At 33.8% G+C, this 18,883-nt stretch overlaps 1 protein-coding gene across 5 annotated transcripts in view; it reads right to left on the bottom strand.

Annotated features, from left to right (window-relative positions):
* Window positions 1-18,883, bottom strand: part of VPS50 (VPS50, EARP/GARPII complex subunit) — a 140,956-nt gene that overhangs the window by 55,279 nt on the left and 66,794 nt on the right. For 4 of the 5 annotated variants that reach the window (XR_002347039.1, XM_021102384.1, XM_021102385.1 and 1 more), the window contains 4 exons: window positions 14,420-14,552; window positions 11,535-11,626; window positions 4,615-4,709; window positions 4,199-4,297 (listed from right to left, as the gene is read on the bottom strand). Coding sequence is in view for 3 of the 5 variants with exons in the window: in XM_021102384.1 (XP_020958043.1) it covers window positions 4,199-4,297; window positions 4,615-4,709; window positions 11,535-11,626; window positions 14,420-14,552 (419 nt within the window). In the remaining 2 variants the exon portion in view is untranslated. Of the gene's footprint in view, window positions 1-4,198; window positions 4,298-4,614; window positions 4,710-11,534; window positions 11,627-14,419; window positions 14,553-18,883 lie in introns of those variants that run through there. The other variant, XM_021102387.1, reaches the window with a different exon arrangement.

Genomic DNA, 18,883 nt, shown 5'->3' with positions numbered 1-18,883 from the left:
AAGAAAAAAGACTGTATGCTCTTTTTAAGAGGCATACTTTAAATATAGATTGAGATTAAGATTAGGTTGGAAGCAAAAGTAGAGTGAAAGTAAAAATTACAAACATCATTTCTTAAAATCATGAACTAGGGTAGAATTTTTAACAAAAATTTTTAATTTATCTATTAAAGTGATCAACATGGTATTTTTCCTGTCGCTGTTAATTGGTAAGTTAAAATTTATTGATTTTTAAAATGGTTAGCCAACCTTATTTTCCTGCAATAAACTCTGCCTATTCATGATGTATTGTTGTTTTTAGATATCACTGGATATAATTTGCTAATCTTTTGTTCAGGATTTTTACATCTGTGTTCTTATGAGATACTAACCTGTAATTTTTCTTTTTTCTAATAATGTACTTGTTATGTTTTGGTATTAGTGCTATGATGGCCACTTTAAATAAGTTGTAAAGCAGTCTCTCCTTTCCTATTCTCTGAAAGAGTTTGTGCTGATATTAACTTCCCCTTGAATGTTTAAAAAAATTTACCAGTGACAGCGGCAGACTTGAGATTTCTTTGCGGAAATGCTCTGAAGCCAAGATTCAATTTCTTTAAAGATACAGAACTAAATTTTCAAAGTTCCCATTGTGGCTCAGTGGTTAACAAATTCGACTAGGAACCATGGAGTCGAGGGTGCGATCCCTGGCCTTGCTCAGTGGGTTAAGGATCTGGCGTTGCTGTGAGCTGTGGTGTAGGTCGAAGACATGGCTCAGATCTGGCGTTGCTGTGGCTCTGGCGTAGGCTGGCAGCTACAGTGCCTATTCAACCTCCAGCCTGGGAACCTCCATATGCAGCAGGTGCGGCCCTAGAAAAGGCAAAAAGACCAAAAAAAAATTTGTTTTTCTATATTTTATTTTATCAGCTTATTAAGTTTGATTTTACAAGGAACTTATTCATTTCAATCTAAACTGTTTATTAGCAAAAAGTTCACATCATTTCTTCTTGCTTAATTTTTTTTTAGGGCCACGCTTGCAGCATATGGACGTTCCTGGGCTAGGGGTCATTCGAAGCTAAAGCTGCTGGCCTACACCACAGCCACAGCAATGACAGATCTGAGCCACGTCTGCAGCCTACACCACAGATCACAGCAACACCAGATCCTTTAACCCAATGAGTGGGCCCAGGGATTGAATCTGGATCCTCATGGATACTAGTTGGGTTTGTTTCTGGAGAGCAACAATGGGAACTCCTATTTTATTTTTAACATCTTAAGATCTATAGATACCTTCTTTTTAACTGCCAATATGGATAATTTGCGTTTCTTTTCTTTCACTTATTCAGTCTTTCTAGTAGCATTATCAATTTCTATTATACATTTATTCTCTCACTGATTTCTGCTCCTATACTTTTCTTTCCTCTATTTCTTTGGGTTTAAGTCGCTTTTGTAACTTCTTGAAATGGAAGTTTAATTAACTGATTTTCAAACTTTCTTCTCTACCAAAAAGTGCATTTAAAGCTAAAAATTCCCCTTTCCGCTTTAGCTATAGCCCACAATTTTATCATACTTTTAGTATCATTCATTTAAAAATATTTTATAATTCTCAATGTAAGTTCTTCTTTAATCAGCAAAAATAGGTTGTTTATTCTCTAAAAACTGGCAGATTTTCTAGTTACCTCTTTGTTATTTATTTCTAGTTTAATTCCATTGTAGGTAGAAATACATTCTCTATGGTTTCAATCCTTCAACTTTTTTTTTTTTTAAGGGCTTGCTTTATGGGCCAGCAGTTGATTATAAAAAACTTTCCTTCTGCTCTTAAAAAAAATATGGATTTTTCAGCAGTCAAGTCTTGTAATATATACATACACACATATGTATACACACACATATGTATCAATATATCTATATCAATTAGGGAAATTTTATTAATATATTGGTCAAACACATAATGTTTTTTTTCTACTTATTACTAAAAGTGGCACATAAAAATTCTCAATTATGATTATGGATTTGTCTATTTCTCCTTTTAGTTTGAATATTTTTGCTTTACATATTTTCTATTTTAGAAATAGAAATTTAGGATTGTTCTATCTTCCTAACAAATAATCTATTTATCATTATGAAGTATCCCCTTCACTTTTAGTAATACTTCCTGCCTTAAAGTTTACTGTCTTTCAGGTATTTTTAAATCTGATGTAGAATATCTACAGTCAATGCTATGAGAAGCAGAAGAGTAAGGTAACCCCCATCTAAATTATTCCTGACTCACAGAATACATGAAATAATAGTAAGATGGTAATTGTTTTAAGCCTATAAGTTTCAGGACAGCTTGTTACAAAACAGGGAAAACATACACTTGGAAACTTGTAAATCAAAGCTTTATTACTTAAAAAAAAAAAAGAAAATCTCTTTCTGAGATGTCATAAAACAACAAAAACCATCGATAATTTACTTACTACTCTCCCTAAGCCTTAACCAAATTATCTTATTTGGCAGAGGATATATGGGTGGAGTGGGGCGCGGAGGTGGGGTAGGTAGGGTGTTACACAAGCAGCTAGGTCAGTTCTAGAAGACATCAGGCCCAACTGATCCAGACAGAAAACAGAGCTAAGTATATGGATAATAAAATTGATCAAGGGGAATTCCCACTGTGAATGAGACTAGTAACCATGAGGTTGGGGGTTTGATCCCTGGCCTCGTTCAGTGGATTAAAGATCTGGTATTGCCATGAGCTGTGGTGTAGGTCACAGGTGTGGCTCGGATCCTGCATTGCTGTGGCCGTAGTGTAGGCTGGTGGTTACAGCTTTGATTCGACCCCAAGCCTGGAAACCTCCATATGCCGACAGTGTGGCTCTAAAAAGATGAAAAAAAAAAAACAAAAAACAAAAAACTGATCACAGGAACATACATTTTAAAGATTTAAGGAATAAACCAATCCTTTCTTATTCAGGCAAAGAGAACTGGGAACTTCCATATGCCGTGGATGTGGCTCTCAAAAGACAAAAAAAAAAAAAAAAAAAAAAAAAAAAAAAAAAAAGACAGTAAATGTGGGAATTTCCTGGTGCCCTAGCAGTTGGGAATCCAGGACTGTCACTGCTGTGGCTTGGGTTCAATCCTTGGCCTGGGAATTTCTGCATACCAGAAATGTGGCCAAAAAAATTAATTAATTAATTTACTAAAGAATAAGTGTGTTTGAAATAATAAAAATGAAAAACTAAAAAAAGATCATAAACGCATACTTCAGTAAATTTAATAAATTATTAGTCAATGGTTTCGCGTCCCATAATCTCTCTTCTGACATATGACACAGAAAACTGACCATGTGCTGACTCCAAGCAAGGAAAGAAAGGAGAATTTCAAATCCCAACTCTTCCTGGAACCAAGTAACAACTAAATCAAAACTTAATTTTAAAAAAGTAAAAACACAAAATAACAAATGAGATATAACTCAATTCAAATGATAAAATGTATATAAACGATATATCACAGGGTCCAGCTTACATGAAGAAAGGTCTAATAATCTTCACTCTCTCATTAGTGTTTCTTTAAGCATACAGGCACATTGCTATGTCAACATTCATTCTTTCCCACCTTCCTCCATTCCCCAAACCTTTTCTTAGGCACCCTTTCTAATGTGAGTGATTGTTTTACAAAGCAATACAACTGTACGTAATCCTGCTTTGTAATAGATTCTGAAAAAAAAGCCATGTGCTCACTTTGGCAGCGCACACACTAAAACTGGAAGGATACAGAGATGATTAGAATGGTCCCTGAGCAGGAATGACTATCAAGCCCTCTTCTCTAAAAGGCAGATAGTTTCAACTACCCCCTCCCTGAGTGCTGCCCTCTACTGTTTTAACGTCCTTACTAGCTCACAACATATTAGGCAGGTAGAGAATAGCAGTCAAATTTTTCTAGGGAACACCACTATAATAATTATCTTCCACCTATAAAGGAGTCAGTTCAATATTTAAAGTCCCTCAAGACAAAGCATGTATTGAAATTTACAGTGAATAAGTAATGAGAGTAGTTTATGGTATTTTTGGTAAAAAATGCTTAAGCATCCTAAAAAGCAGCTTAACCATCCTAAAAAGAGGTAGAATACAGATTTTCAAATTCAAAAGCAATTATTTTTAACCAATTAATGATAAAAGGTTAAGCACTAGACAAAGAAAGTCTCACTACCTAAATAAATCTATTCATAGTTTATTAGAGTTCTTACCTATGGTAGTTCTTAAAATAATTGACACTTTGTTTTCTAATAGAATCTTGCAAAACTTCAGACTTGCTACCACAGAATTCTTCTCCAACTTGCATCAACCTAGGTGGACAGAAAGACATATAAATTTCAGCAACACATTTATTACAGAAAAAAAGTCCAGGCTATCTCTCTTCAAAGATAACAAGTACGAAAATTTGGATATTTGAAGAAATTCTAAAGATCACAATTTCATTACAGTTTACAAACATCCAAAGGACAGAAATAAACACACTCGCACATAACCCAGCAGAAATTAGACTACGAACAGTCAATTATCTTCACTTCCATAAAGTTATATATTAAAACTCACTGATTCATGATTTCATTGGTTATCACGTTCAACGAATCAAACTAAAGAATAAGATATCAAACACTACCTGCTGATTATATCCAAAACAAAGATGAAATCATCATATTTGAATATAGACAAATCAGTTCCAAGCAAGTAGGTTTTTACTTTTAGCTGAACATCCTGTAAAACAAAATTACAAAAATATTTCAAGTAAACTCAAAATACAGGAAATAAGTTTCAGGCGCAAGTTAGATCCTCAGCCTGGCAAAGTGGGTTACGGATCCAGCATTGCTGCAGCTGTGGCATAGATCACAGCTCCAGCCCAGATTTGATCTCTGGCCCAGGAACTTCCATATCCTGCAGGGGTGGCGGAAAAAGAAGAATAAAAAAAATAAATAAGTTCTCAGAACTTCTATATTTACACATTAAAATGAGACAGGAATACATTCTTAACTTGATAAAAAAATCTATTTAAACTTATAGCTAATATCGTTAGGGTGATATCACAGAGACAATTTCATGAACATTAGCTGTACAAGTAAAACAGATCACAACTGTCACTATTAATATATACCCAGGCAAGATAAGAATTATGTCCTCATACTAGATATGCAGATAAAACATCATTATTTGTGCATGACTTGGTAGGCTAGAAACCTCAAAATAATCTATTAAAAATCAGACTTAAGACAACTAGGTGAGGTGTTTATTTACAATATACAGTTTATATAAACCTGCTTAAGTACCTTAGAATGGACAGAGTCCATTTAAAACAAGTATCAAAAAAAAACAATACACTTAGGAGTAAATTTAATAAGCACTATCACAGCTATAAGAAAAAACTAACCCTCTAATGGGATACAAAAGAAATTTCCATAAATTGAGAGCTAAGGGACTGAATAGGTGATAACTGCAAAGATGTCAATTTTTCCAAATTAATATAGGGATACAGTGAATTCTAACCAAAATCACATACAAAAAAAACTTTGCTTCTGAAGAATTATTCTAAACTTCACCATAAATACTAGACAATAACCTCTTTAAAAAAACAGCACTTTGAAAAGATGGTGTAAAAGTTATTAGTGATATACTGAAGGATTTGTACCACCTGTATTAAATATATTAAAAGCTATCAAAAATGCTGGCAATATATAGGAAAATCAATGGAATAGGAAACATACATCAGAAACAATGCTAATACACATAAGAGCTTAATAAACAGCAGTAAAAACTACTGTTTCCTGATTATTTACTTTTGTCAAGCATTATGCCAAAAATCTTACATATTGTCTTTAATCCTAAAACAGTGCTGTTGAGCAGGCTTTTATACCTCTAGAAGAAATCTGAAAAGAGGCCAATTTATTGTCTAAATTCACACGGCCAGTAAATGAGAAAGCTGAGACTTGAATCCAGGTCTATTTGCCTTCAGGGTCTCCTCTTTTCACTGTACCTTGCTACAAGGAGGTGTCACAAGTAAAGAGGGGAAAAAAAAATTATCCAAAAAGTAGTGAAGGGAAAACTGACTAGATTGAGGGGAGGGGGGAATCCTCTTTATATCATATATCAAAAGAAACAGAATATCTTTTTATATGTTTTGAAAAGATTAAAAATTAATTCAATAAAAGCAAAAATATTTTAAGTATTAAGTGATCTAGGCGGTATTCTAGGTATCAGGGATATAGCAATTAATATAAAATTTAGATAAATATTTATAATTACGAAATGAATACTGGCCTGAGCTTTACATATGAAACATTTTCAGAATAAATGTAACATACCGTAAAGGACAAAGGTCAATAGCTTGACCACATAAAAATGTTAACCATCTGCATACTTAAAATATAAAGTTTAAATAAACAAATGATATAGAAAGGATTATCCAGTATCACATAAATCATTTAAAACCTATAAGCAAATAATTCACAAATCAATAAGATTTTTAAATGTTCAACTTTTCTAATAAAGAAGTATAAATTAAAACCCTAATAAAAATTATACATATTATATATAATATATAATATTATTATTAAAACCCTAATAAAAACAGATTCAATTGTCCTACTAAAAGATAAAGCTGCTCTTGAAAAAAAAAATTGTCTTACATTTACAAGAGACAAAACTAAAACATGATACAAAAATATTTAAGATAGGAGTTCCCGTCGTGGCGCAGTGGTTAACGAATCCAACTAGGAACCATGAGGTTGCGGGTTCAATCCCTGCCCTTGCTCAGCGGGTTAACGATCCGGCGTTGCCGTGACCTGTGGTGTAGGTTGCAGATGCGGCTCAGATCCCGTGTTGCTGTGGCTCTGGTGTAGGCCGGCGGCTACAGCTCTGATTGGACCCCTAGCCTGGGAACCTCCATATGCCACGGGAGCAGCCCAAGAAATGGCAAAAAGACAAAAAAAAAAAAAAAAAAAAAAAAAAAAAAACTTAAGATAAAGGAATGGTAAGGATTTATCAGGAAAATATCAACAAAATAATCACAGCAGTGGTAATAATAAAGCAAACTAGAATTTATGGCACAATCCCTCAGGAGGGAAAAAAGAACATTTTTTTAAAAATAATTTTTAATAAATAATTTTAAAGAATAATTTTTAATAAATAATAGTTTTATTAAATATTTTTAAATAAAGAATTATATACAAAGAAGGTAAGTAAAGTGGTTATTAGCATTGCAGCATCAATCAACATAGCATCCAAGGATATAAAGCAAAAGCTGTTAGAAATAAGAGAAAAACGTGACAAAACTACAATGGTTCTGGAAGATTAAACCTCCTCCCTCAGAAGTTCAGAGATTAAGAAAAGTGAAACCAAATAAGGACATAGTTGAGAATAATAATCTTGCTTTAATATACATATAGAATCTAATTTCCAATATAAAGAAGAAATACATAGTTATTTTTCAAATTCCCAAGGAAGAATTTTTTAAATGGGTGGCATATTAGGTTGTAAAGGAAATCTGAAATTCGTTTAAAAGTACTAATTTTCTATAGTAAAAAGAAGTAATAAATAATAAGCATTTTTAAACTGTCACTTCTCACATGTCTAATATTTCAAGACAAAAAAGAAAATCCTGGAGTTCCCGTCACAGTCTAACATTTCAAGACAAAAAAGAAAATCCTGGAGTTCCTGTCACGGCTCAGTGGAAACGAATCTGACTAGTATCCATGAAGATGCAGGTTCGACCCCTGACCTTGCTCAGTGGGTTAAGGATCCGGTGTTGCTGTGAGCTATGGTGTAGGTCACAGACATGGCTTGAGTCAGATGTTGCTGTGGCTGTGGTGTAGGCCAGCAGCTATAGCTCCGATTTGACCATAGCCTGGGAACCTCCATATGCTGTGGGTACAGCCCTAAAAAGACAGATAAAAAAAGAAGGAAGGGAGACCAAAATGACCAAAGCATGGTTCTTAAAAAGGCATTACAATATACAGCACAAATGAACCTTTCCACAGAAAAGAAAATCATGGACTTGGAGAATAGACTTGTGGCTGCCTGGCAGGAGAGGGAAGAAGTGGGAGGGATCGGGAGCTTGGGGTTATTGGATACAACTTGGAATGGATTTACAGGGAGATCCTGCTGAGTAGCATTGAGAACTATGTCTAGATACCTATATTGCAACAGAACAAAGGGTGGGGGAAAAAATGTATACATGTAAGAGTAACTTGGTCCCCATGCTGTACAGCCGAAAAAAATTACAATAATAAAACAAGAAAAAAAATTTAGAAAAAAAGAAGGAAGGAAGGAAAGGAGGAAGGAAGGAAAGACTCCAGCTCTATTTGCCTGGAGGAAAGGAGGAAGGAAGGGAGGGAGGGAAGGAAGGAAGAAGGGAGGAAAGAGAAAATCCTGGAAGACTAAGACTTACATCTAGTTAGATATGTAAAAGCTCAATGAGGTCAAGGACCATGTTTTCACCATAACGATCTCAAATCCACAGTATGATACACATTTTATGACTGATACAGCCCTTTTTCCTTAAAAGTCCTGACTGAATCAATATGAAAATTTTGTCCAAGTTCAGAAATTAAGAAAAGCAAAACCAAATAAGGACATAGATGAGAATAATAATCTTGCTTTTGAAAATTTTGTCCAAGTTCAGAAATTAAGAAAAGCAAAACCAAATAAGGACATAGATGAGAATAATAATCTTGCTTTAATATACATATAGAACCTTAATCTCTGAACTTCTGAGCCATGAAAATTTTGTCTAAAAACTATTTACATCAAAAATCAAGGTGATTATCATACTAAGTGAAGTAAGTCAGAAAGAGAAGGACAAATACAATATGATATCACTTACATGTGGAATATAAAATATGGCACAAATGAACTTATCTACAAAACAGAAACAGACTCACAGATATAGAGAACAGACTTACGGTTGCCAAGAGGGAGGGAGTGGAGTGACAGGGAGTTTGGGGTTGGTAGATGCAAACTATTGTATTTAGAATGATAAATAACAAGGTCCTATACATAGCACAGGGAACTATATCCAATCTCCTGGGATAGACTATGACAGAAATAATACATGAAAAAAGAATGAGTATATTATATTATATATATATATATACACACACACACACACACACACACATATATATATATACACACATATATATATATATATATATATGATGGAGTCACTTTGCTGTACAGCAGAAATTGGCACAACATTGTAAATCAACTACACGTTAATTAAAACAAGGAAAAACAAAAAAATCAAGGTGATTTTTGAAATGTCAGAAATGTTTTGGTGTTTTTGTCTTTTTAGGGCCACAGCCAGGGCATATGGAGGTCCCAGGCTAGGAGTCCAATGGGAGCTGTAGCTGCCAGCCTACACCAGAGCCACAGCAACGCCAGATCCTTAACCTACTGAACGAGGTCAGGGATCAAACCCACATCCTCATGGATACTAGTCGGGTTTGCTAACACCTGAGCCCCGACAGGGACTCTGAAATGTCAGAAACGTTAAAGATCTTCTTATGCTTCTCAATCACAATTTATCATCATCTCTATAATAAGTTTATGATAAATATCTATATATTGTCATATGCTCACTTGTGTTTTGGAATTTAGCATTTCAGATATTAGAAATATATGGTACATACAGAATATATTTCATAACACCCCCCAGTGAGGTATAGGGCAATAATCCCAAATAAAACACATTAATATTCCTACAATATATGAATGTTCATTTTAATAGGATAAATAAGTACTATAAAAAGCCAAATGACAATACTGGTTAGGTTTTACAGCCAAATGAACTCAGTTCTGCTCAGGTTTTGTCTGCTAAACGTGTCATCAAAAAAACATTTACTTTTTAATTGCACTGAGCCTTGCAATTTAAAGTTAACAAACAGTGAATTTCTAACATATACAAAATCCTGTTTTAGAACTGATTGAGTATTGGGGTTGGGCAAAAGGAACTTGGGAGTGGTGGAGACGAAGATATTCTAAAACTTGAAATCTACAACACAATTATCTATACTCAAAAGCATGATGACTTCCATTAAATGGGCCAAATGCTTAAATGACAACAGCTTTATTGTCTTACATTTAATAGATTTTCCTACATCAGGAACGACATCAGGTTGCCAGACTAAAGAGAAACTAGCTATATAAAACTCCGGTTAATATTTCAAATCACACTGAATTACCAGAATTTCTACCATGGATTCTACAATTTCAACTAAGTACAATTAGAATCTATTAGAAGACTAAATCAGAAACAATTCATATCTGACCCTGGATGTATATTCAATGAAGATGAGATTTCCCTTTCTGTTATACATAATATTCAGAAAAAAGGCAGCCCAAACCCATGATTAATAGAATAATAAAAATTAGTTTAATATAATCATATCAGAAAATACAACTGGCAAAGGTCTTACAACCATCACATAAATATATTTAAAGTATAAATTCAAATAGCATATCCAATAGAAAGTTATCAAAATTTGAGCACTAAATTATAACTGCTAAGTGATTCTTGAGGAAATTTGTGTTTTCAGTATACATTTTCTCAATAATTTTTTTCAAAAGAAATCCCACAAAAAAATTGTCAAATTAAGCATTGGCCTCATTAGAAAAATTCAAAAATACATTTTAAAGACTATAATATGGTCAAAGTGTCCATAATTTTCTAAACTTCAAAGAAGTCCAAAGAGAACAAAAAAGCTACCATCAAAGAAATTACATTTTTATCCAGAAAGTAAAAAGTGTTAAGTTAACAAATTTAATTATCTGACAACAATTAAGCTACTAAACTGCAAAAGAAAACCTTAGGAAGACATATTCGGTAAATAAACACCCAAGAGTCACTCAAGGCACACAAATTATTGGCTTAGAAAAAAATTCTTCATCCCATTCTAGACTCCAACCCAAGTATGTCATCTATTATATAGTTTTCCTTTTCCTAGAATTAATAGAAAAGGAAAGAAAACGCACAAAAAATTAAACAGGGTATCTCCATAAGAAAACAACTTCTTTAGAAGAGCACAGATCTGCTAGGACACAAAAGCAAAACGTAATCAAGAAATATTTCCAAAGGAGATTTTCAAATTAAAACACTTTTCCTACTGCCACTTACACTCAAATATAATTGACAACTAAATTATAGAACTCACATGACAGACTTATTCCAAAGAAAAACATATGATTAGATCTGCAAGGAAAACAAACAAATATAGAAAATTTAAACTCTGAATTTCTAAAAGAACTTTCTTTTTCTTTATATGGCCACACCTGCAGCACAGGGGCTGAACTGGAGCTGCAGCTGAGGGCTTCATCGTGGCCACAGCAATACTGGATCTGAGCCATACCTGTGACCTATGCCACAGCTTGAAGCAATGCCAGATCCTTAACCTAGGGAGGCCAGGAATCAAATCCATATCCTCAGAGACAATGTTGGGTCCTTAACACACTGAGCCACAACAGGAACTCCTCTAAACCAACTTTAACAAAATTTATTGCTTTTGTAAAAAAAGAAATTTTAAAAAACCAAACCTGCCATATTCGTGTAAGTCCATGTTCTAACTTCTTTTTTATGTAGCCACGATCAAAATTTGTTTCTTCAGTACCCATCATATTACTCCCTTCTGAAAATAAAATATGGTATACATTTTAAAATTTGCTTCACATTTTTGTTTTCCAAAAAAAAAACATAATCAGACGCATATATTGTAAGCATACATAAAATATAGAAAATATTCTCAATATTTATACAACCAAAATAATGTCAAAAAAAGGAATTATGATTAAAATCATTTGATAAGATAGATAAAAAACTCAGACTCTGAAATGTTAAGTACTTTGCACCTAAGACTACTCAGCTCACATGTGATTAGAGCTGGGATTCCAACTTGGGCAGTGTGATCCCAGAAACCTGGTCCTCAATGACCCATATACTTCCCATTGTCAGGGCATTACAGGATCAATAAACTGAATTATCAATTAATATGCTTGTTAACAAGAGTAGAGAGTGCAGAACTCCTCATGAAGTGAGGCAATGATGCATACTTTTCATATTTTTGGATATCTAGAATACTTTTATTCATTCCAAGTAAATAATTTAACAATGTCCATTTCAACAGGTAAGGTCAATGACCTCAAAACAAATCTTTCCCCAAAAGCAACTGAAAATACACACATACATCGTAGTAAAAGATTATGCCTTTGTGCAAATAAACTGTGCAGAACAACTAAGCATATTATCTCAGACTAGCAGGGTGTCTACTGGTAACCAGCAAAAGGCCTTGCACAGGTGGGGCCCCAGATACATGCCTAATGTACCTTTGACCACTCTTACAGCTTGAGCCATATCATCCATATGGTCTGGCTATTAGGATCCAGCAGCTGAGAGCAGTGCACGTGCTTTTAGAATTTTATTTAGAATGGTCAAGTGTTAAGATACCAGAAGTATCACTAGAGAGCTACAGCAGATGAACTTTAGAAGGCCTTTCAGCTTTATGAAGTTCTGTGAAGAATAATATTTAAATTACTGATTCCTGCAATTTTAGTCCTTAATGTGAATATCAAAGAAATAATTTCAGGTCAACAAATGACATTTTAGAGTTCTAGATATTGTCAGCTGACTACTATACTAATTAGAGTCCTGAATATTCTTAAATTAAATTATATAGATTAGTGGGAAGTTTTAGCAAAGAGGACTAAGTATAGAAGGCTCAAATAAAGCTTTAAGTTTGAATCTGGTATATACCCCAATGAAAATGTGTACATATAAACAGAGATAGATAGATATATATATAATAATGTAAACTATTAGCCTGAAGCAAAAAGCAAGCTTCACCATGATGAATATATATTTTCTTTTAAACCCTTACATATACCACACATACGAAGTATGTGTTAATTTTGTTCCAAACTTTTTCTTCAGTTCCTCGTTAAATAGTGTAAGACAAACAGGTGCTGAGATGTCTAAACAGTTACTACATCCAGAAAAAATAAAGGTTGCCAAATAATTTCTGTGGAAAAAAAATCCCTTAAGCCCAGGAATTCTCTAAGTAAAATTTAAAAAAAAGGCCTTACAGACATTTCATTATCATTATCTCTCTTGAGCCATTTCCTTTGATGCTATTAACAACAAACAATACAAGCACCTTTTCATTTTCTCCAAACTTTATAGCAAATCCTACAAATAAATGTGATACTACGTTATGGAACTTTTTGTTTTTTGTTTTTTTTAACCTACCATTTCCAGGAGCAAACAGAAGCCTGGAGAAGATAAAGTAACTTCTTCATGTTCTCACCTTTGATAAATAGTAGTCAAAATTTGAAGCCAGGCATCTCTGATTGAAAAGCCTACACTCCCAGAGGTAGTAGAGGACTTAGGTATAAATAGGCTAGTCTAGAATCCTGGCTCAGAGCCCACTCATTTTCTCTGCCTTCTCCTCTTTCTCTCTCTTCCTTCAAACCTTCCTCCTTCCTCATCAACATTTCTAAAAGAATGAAAATCCTTCCATTTTATCTATACTTAAGAACTTCTTATGTGTCAAGATAAATATTAAATGTACATCTTCTCTACTACCCAAATCCTCTTTAATCAATAAGATTTGAGCATTCCTCCACCCACATAATCATGGAAACCAAACATTTCAGGAAATTAGAAGTTGCTAAAATAACTTGATTGACTAGCTATATTACACTGTATGTAATATAAAAAGTCTGTAAAGTATAAATTATTTTGCCCACATTAAATACTGCTACAATAATTTATTACTATTAAAAATATTTTGAATACTTAATCTTAGCTATTATTCGATAATCACTTAAGATATATAATTATATATAAGAAGTAATTTAAACATAATGCCTAGCTATAATTTCTCCAAGATTGGTTATTTAACTGTCTATATCATTGTCATTTCAAGTTGTATTTTGCTTTCAAAGATGAATATTTTAAATATCTTATTATGAAATTTTAAGTCCTACTATTTTCAAGAAGAGTAGTATAATTATTCTTAGAATCTAACTTTATTACAACATGAAAATTAGCAAAGATGACTTAATGCTGAACTAGCTACGAATTAGCACTAATTTTACAGTAAATGTGGACAGACCAATGTCTTACCTAGTTTACAATTACTTTTTTAAAACCCTTTCTTAATAATATAATCCTAAGGCCATTACACATATTCCCAGAAACTGGTAATATCTATCACACAAGAAGTCCTTTGACCCAACAAATCCCTAAAGGTAATAATAAAACTTTTACAGAAGCTGAAGAACTTTTTCTAGTGTTCACTGAACCTATGGTCACTATGGTTCCTAAAGTTCCCAAAGTACAGCTGTCCCTTTTCTTTCTCCTTACTCCAGAAATACAGCATATTTATAGTTCAGTTTTTAAAAATAAAATCAAAATAACTTCCTACCAGAAGCAGAAGTAGTATCCTCATTGTCATGTTTCTCATGCCATTCCATAGTCCTATAATAGCTGAGCATAACCTCCCACAGTGCTTTGCAAAGGTCAGCAAGGCATGGAATGTAGCTATCTGGTGTAACATGCTAAAGAAAAGGAGAAAAGTCAACTTTCAAATTATCATGTTTAACCCAAAGTTAATCAAAATAAAATGTTACAGTCCCAAACTCACTCAAGAATTAGGTAAGTAATTTCCATTAACATATCTAAAGTGAAAGTTCAATGGCAAGAAAATTTTGTTCAAGTACTTCCTGTTTCAACATGGCTTTTTAGTATTCATTAGGAATATCAGTCCACATACTATGAATCCATATATTACTGAATTGACAAGAATTCTCATAAATAGTAGTGCAAACGTCTCCAAATATATTTTTTTCCAAAGCTGTACTTTTTAGCATGCAAATACAGCTTTATACTCATCCTGGACCCAAGTCACAACTTGCAATAAAGTGGTCATATTTTACAATTCCATCACTTCATTTGCGCAAATTAAGTAAATACCTCTGACAATCTGTAAATTCTTTAAATCACGTGGATATAGATATTTCATATCTTACAATAACATTTTAAAATGTTTTATATAACACGGCTATGAAATAATGTGGTCCCAAATCTTCTCCCTAATGAAAACATATGCATTTTTCTCCCTCTATCCTTTGTAAAAACTACCAGTTTGTCATTCTGCCCTTTTTTTTTTTTTTGCAAGTAGAGTAATGCCTCGATCCTATTTTGCAGGCTGTCTATTTGTCCCAATGCAGTTTCTGCTCCATCATTTGAGATTTCCCAGCATTTTTTTCTATTTGTAATCAATCCACCACAACTGATTATGCTAATAAAACACTGAAAGGCTAATAAGACTACACTGTAAGCCCTCTAAGATAAATAGCTAGTAGAAATAAGCTACACAGAAAGTAGAGCTATAGCTCAAGATATCACAGCTGGGAGTAGTCTTTCAATAGGTTTTTTCTCTCCATAACAATCTCTTCCTCTTCTAAATTCCCCATTGACTAAAACATTCATCAAGCAATGAATAAAAATAGTAACTTATATGACTCAGTAAACTTTTGTGTAAGCACATCAAATCTCTGAAACTCAACTAGGAAGTAGTAAAATAAAGGAGTTATTAGGCTCTGGAGTTAGACTACCCAAGTAGAGTCTATGCCAAGAGCAGTAGGATAGTTCAATCTTATAAAATCTACTAATACAACTTGTCATATTAATAGGTCTAAGGAGAAAATTCAAATGATTGTCCCCAAAGATACTGAAAGCTCTTTGATAAAATTCAACAGCCATTCCTTATAACTCATGAGAATATAAAAATGGATAGGTATTTCCCTAAGATAAGGAAACTTAATGCATACTCACTGTCATCAGGAAGAAGACAAGTATGTACACTATCTCCATTTTTTTTTTTTTTTAATACGGCCACACCTAAGGCATATGGAAATTCCTGGACTAGGGGTTGAACTGGAGCTTAGTTGCAGGCCTATGCCACAGCCATAGCAATGTCAGATCTGAGCCATATCTGCAACCTACACCACAACTCATGGTAACACCAGTTCTTTAACCCACTGAGTGAGCCCAGAGATCGAACCTGTATCCTCATGGATACTAGCTGGGTTCTTAATCCACTAAGCCACAACGGGAACTCCTCTCCATTACTTTTTAACCATGTTCCTGAGGTACTAGGCAATGCAATTAGACTAGAAAAAAACAATAAGCAAAAAAGAGGAAAAGAAGAAATAAAACTATTTCTATCTGCAACATGATACACCTAGGATCTAATTCCTAGAGAATCAATGATAAACTCAAACAATAAAAGAATTCATCAAGGTAATAGGTTATAAAATTAATATACAAAAAAACCAGAATTCTTAAACACAAATAATAACTATTCAGAAGATACAATGAGAAACCTCCATTTATAACAAAAAAGACAAAAAAAAATTTTAGCAATAAACTTAACAAAAAAGTGATCCAAAACTCCATGAAGAAAATTGAAAGACTTAAAGTAGACTTGAACAAATGCAAAGACATCCCTTATTCTTGGTTAAGATGTTTCAACATCATCAAGATGTCAGTTCACCCTCATTTATGAATTTACTAAGATATCAATAAAAAAAAGTCCAAAAATAGATCCAGCCTCATACAAAAACAGAGTACATGATAAAGATAGCATCTCATATCACTTAGGGGAAAACAGTCTTTTCCTCAAAGTGTTAGTAAGACTGGATAGTCAGTTGGAAAATTAGACCCACTCCTCACACCATACATAAGAACAAACTCCAAACAGATAAGAGATATAAATGTAAAAATAAAGCTACATTAGCCCTAGAAGAAAACATGAGTTCATTCTTCTTTCACCTTGATATAAAGAAAGGCTTTCTAATAATGACTCAAAATTCAGAGGCAATAGAAGTAAAATTTGATAAATTTTACTACATAAAATTTTAAAAATTTATGGGAGTTCTCGTCATGGTGCAGTGGAAACGAATCCGACTAGGAACCATGAGATTACGGGTTCGATCCCTGACCTCGTTCAGTGGTTAAGGATCTGGCGTTGTCATGAGCTGTGGTGTAGGTTGCAGACGAGGCTCGGATCCCACATTGCTGTGGCTGTGACTGAGGCCAGCAGCTATAGCTCGGATTAGACTCCTAGCCTGGGAACTTCCAAATGCTTCAGGTGCGGCCCTAAAAATGAAAGCAAAAAAATTCTTTTTAATTTATATGGCAAAAAATGTATTAGCAAATCCACAGACAAATGACAAACTTCAAAAAGGTCTTCAGGATATCTACCACAGGAAAAAAAAAAACAAAAACCCACATTTATAAAGAACTCTTAAAAGTTTGGGGAAAAAAGACCAAAAACCCTGAAGAAGAATGGGGAGAACGTACAAACACACTTAACTGAGATATAAAGATGGCCCTTAAACACAGGAAAACATAACCAACTTCACTCAAAAGAAAGCAAATAGATGGCCCTAGCACCCCTTAAATTGCTTGTCTGAGAAAACTCGAGGCTGCCAAAATAATACACTGTTTGTTCCAACTAAAACCTGAAGATAGGGCCCCTGTCTTCTAGTCTCTGAGGGAGAAGGTGGAGCCCAACCTTGATAAGTCCCACTTAGCAAACCCAGATGGGTTTCACACTGACGAAGTACCCCTGTTTTTTTGTAATTTTTCACTTCTCTGCTTCTTCTGAGCCCTTGCTTGAGCCCCTTCTAATTCCCTCATTCTCCCTTTAATATGCCCAGTAACCTCTGTACAAAGGGAAGCTGAGTTCAGTATACGCTCTTTTTTCCCTACTCCAACAGTATACTGTTGATTAAAATCTGTCCACACCACTTTAACAAGTGTCCAGCTTTGCTTATCTTTGATACCATATATACTCTCTTGGCAAAGCTATGAAAAAACAGGCACTCTCATACACTGCTGGTGGAAATGCAAAGTGAAACAAGCCTATGGAGGTAAATCTGGCATTGTTTAACAAAACTATATGTGTATTTCCCTTTGACCCAGCAATCTCACTCTTAGGATTTATCCTAAAGGTATACTTCAAATGATGCAAAGATATATATGCATGAGGTTATTCACTGAAGAATTATCTGTAGTCACAAAATATTGGAAGCTATCTAAATATCTAAACATATGACAGTGGCTGAATAAACTATCTTCACACACAAAAAAAGCTCTATGCAGCTGTGAAAAATGATAAACAGACATATGGATTTAAAAACTTTTAAATTAAAAATTTTAAAATGTCCTCTTTCACTCACACACACACACACACACACACACATTGTATGAAAGAGAGAGACAAATGGAAATTTTTCACCTTTATTATATGTGTATGTGTCAGAAGAAATAGAAAAAAATCAATCCCTATGTCTGCTTATCATCACAAAAATAAACAGTGAATATAAAAACACTGAAGTTAGTTACCGATAGAGGTGGCATGGGGGATACAATGGAAGGAATGCAGGAGGAGTGAAACTTCTCTGACTATACCAAATTGCCTGCAGGTACCTATCTGCAGAAAAATTAGAATGGCTATCCAGACTGACACATGGCTTGCAGGGATCAACACAAGTATTTCTGCATACTTATGTCATAATTTGGGGTAACTTTTTATAGTGACTTCCATTATTTCCTTTTATAACTACTACCTTGATAATGAACCATCTTGCTTTTTTCCTTGGTTTATTTTTACCACATCAGTACATAGCTCCCATACCACACAAATGCAATGAAAACTCACAGTGATGCATGAGGTCAAGAAAATGCTAAAAGCAGAAGGGAAAAAAAAAAAATCTCAAAAAAATTCTGCAACTTATAATCATTCATCAGAAAAAAGGTACTCTTCTACAAGTCAATTTTTTTAACTTTCATAAACTCAACTTTGCATAAATTTATGTTT

This window comes from Sus scrofa, chromosome 9 (assembly GCF_000003025.6).
Source record: "Sus scrofa isolate TJ Tabasco breed Duroc chromosome 9, Sscrofa11.1, whole genome shotgun sequence".
NCBI lineage: Eukaryota > Metazoa > Chordata > Mammalia > Artiodactyla > Suidae > Sus > Sus scrofa.
Note: the sequence above shows the minus strand (reverse complement) of the source record. Positions and strands in the feature narration are given on the sequence as shown.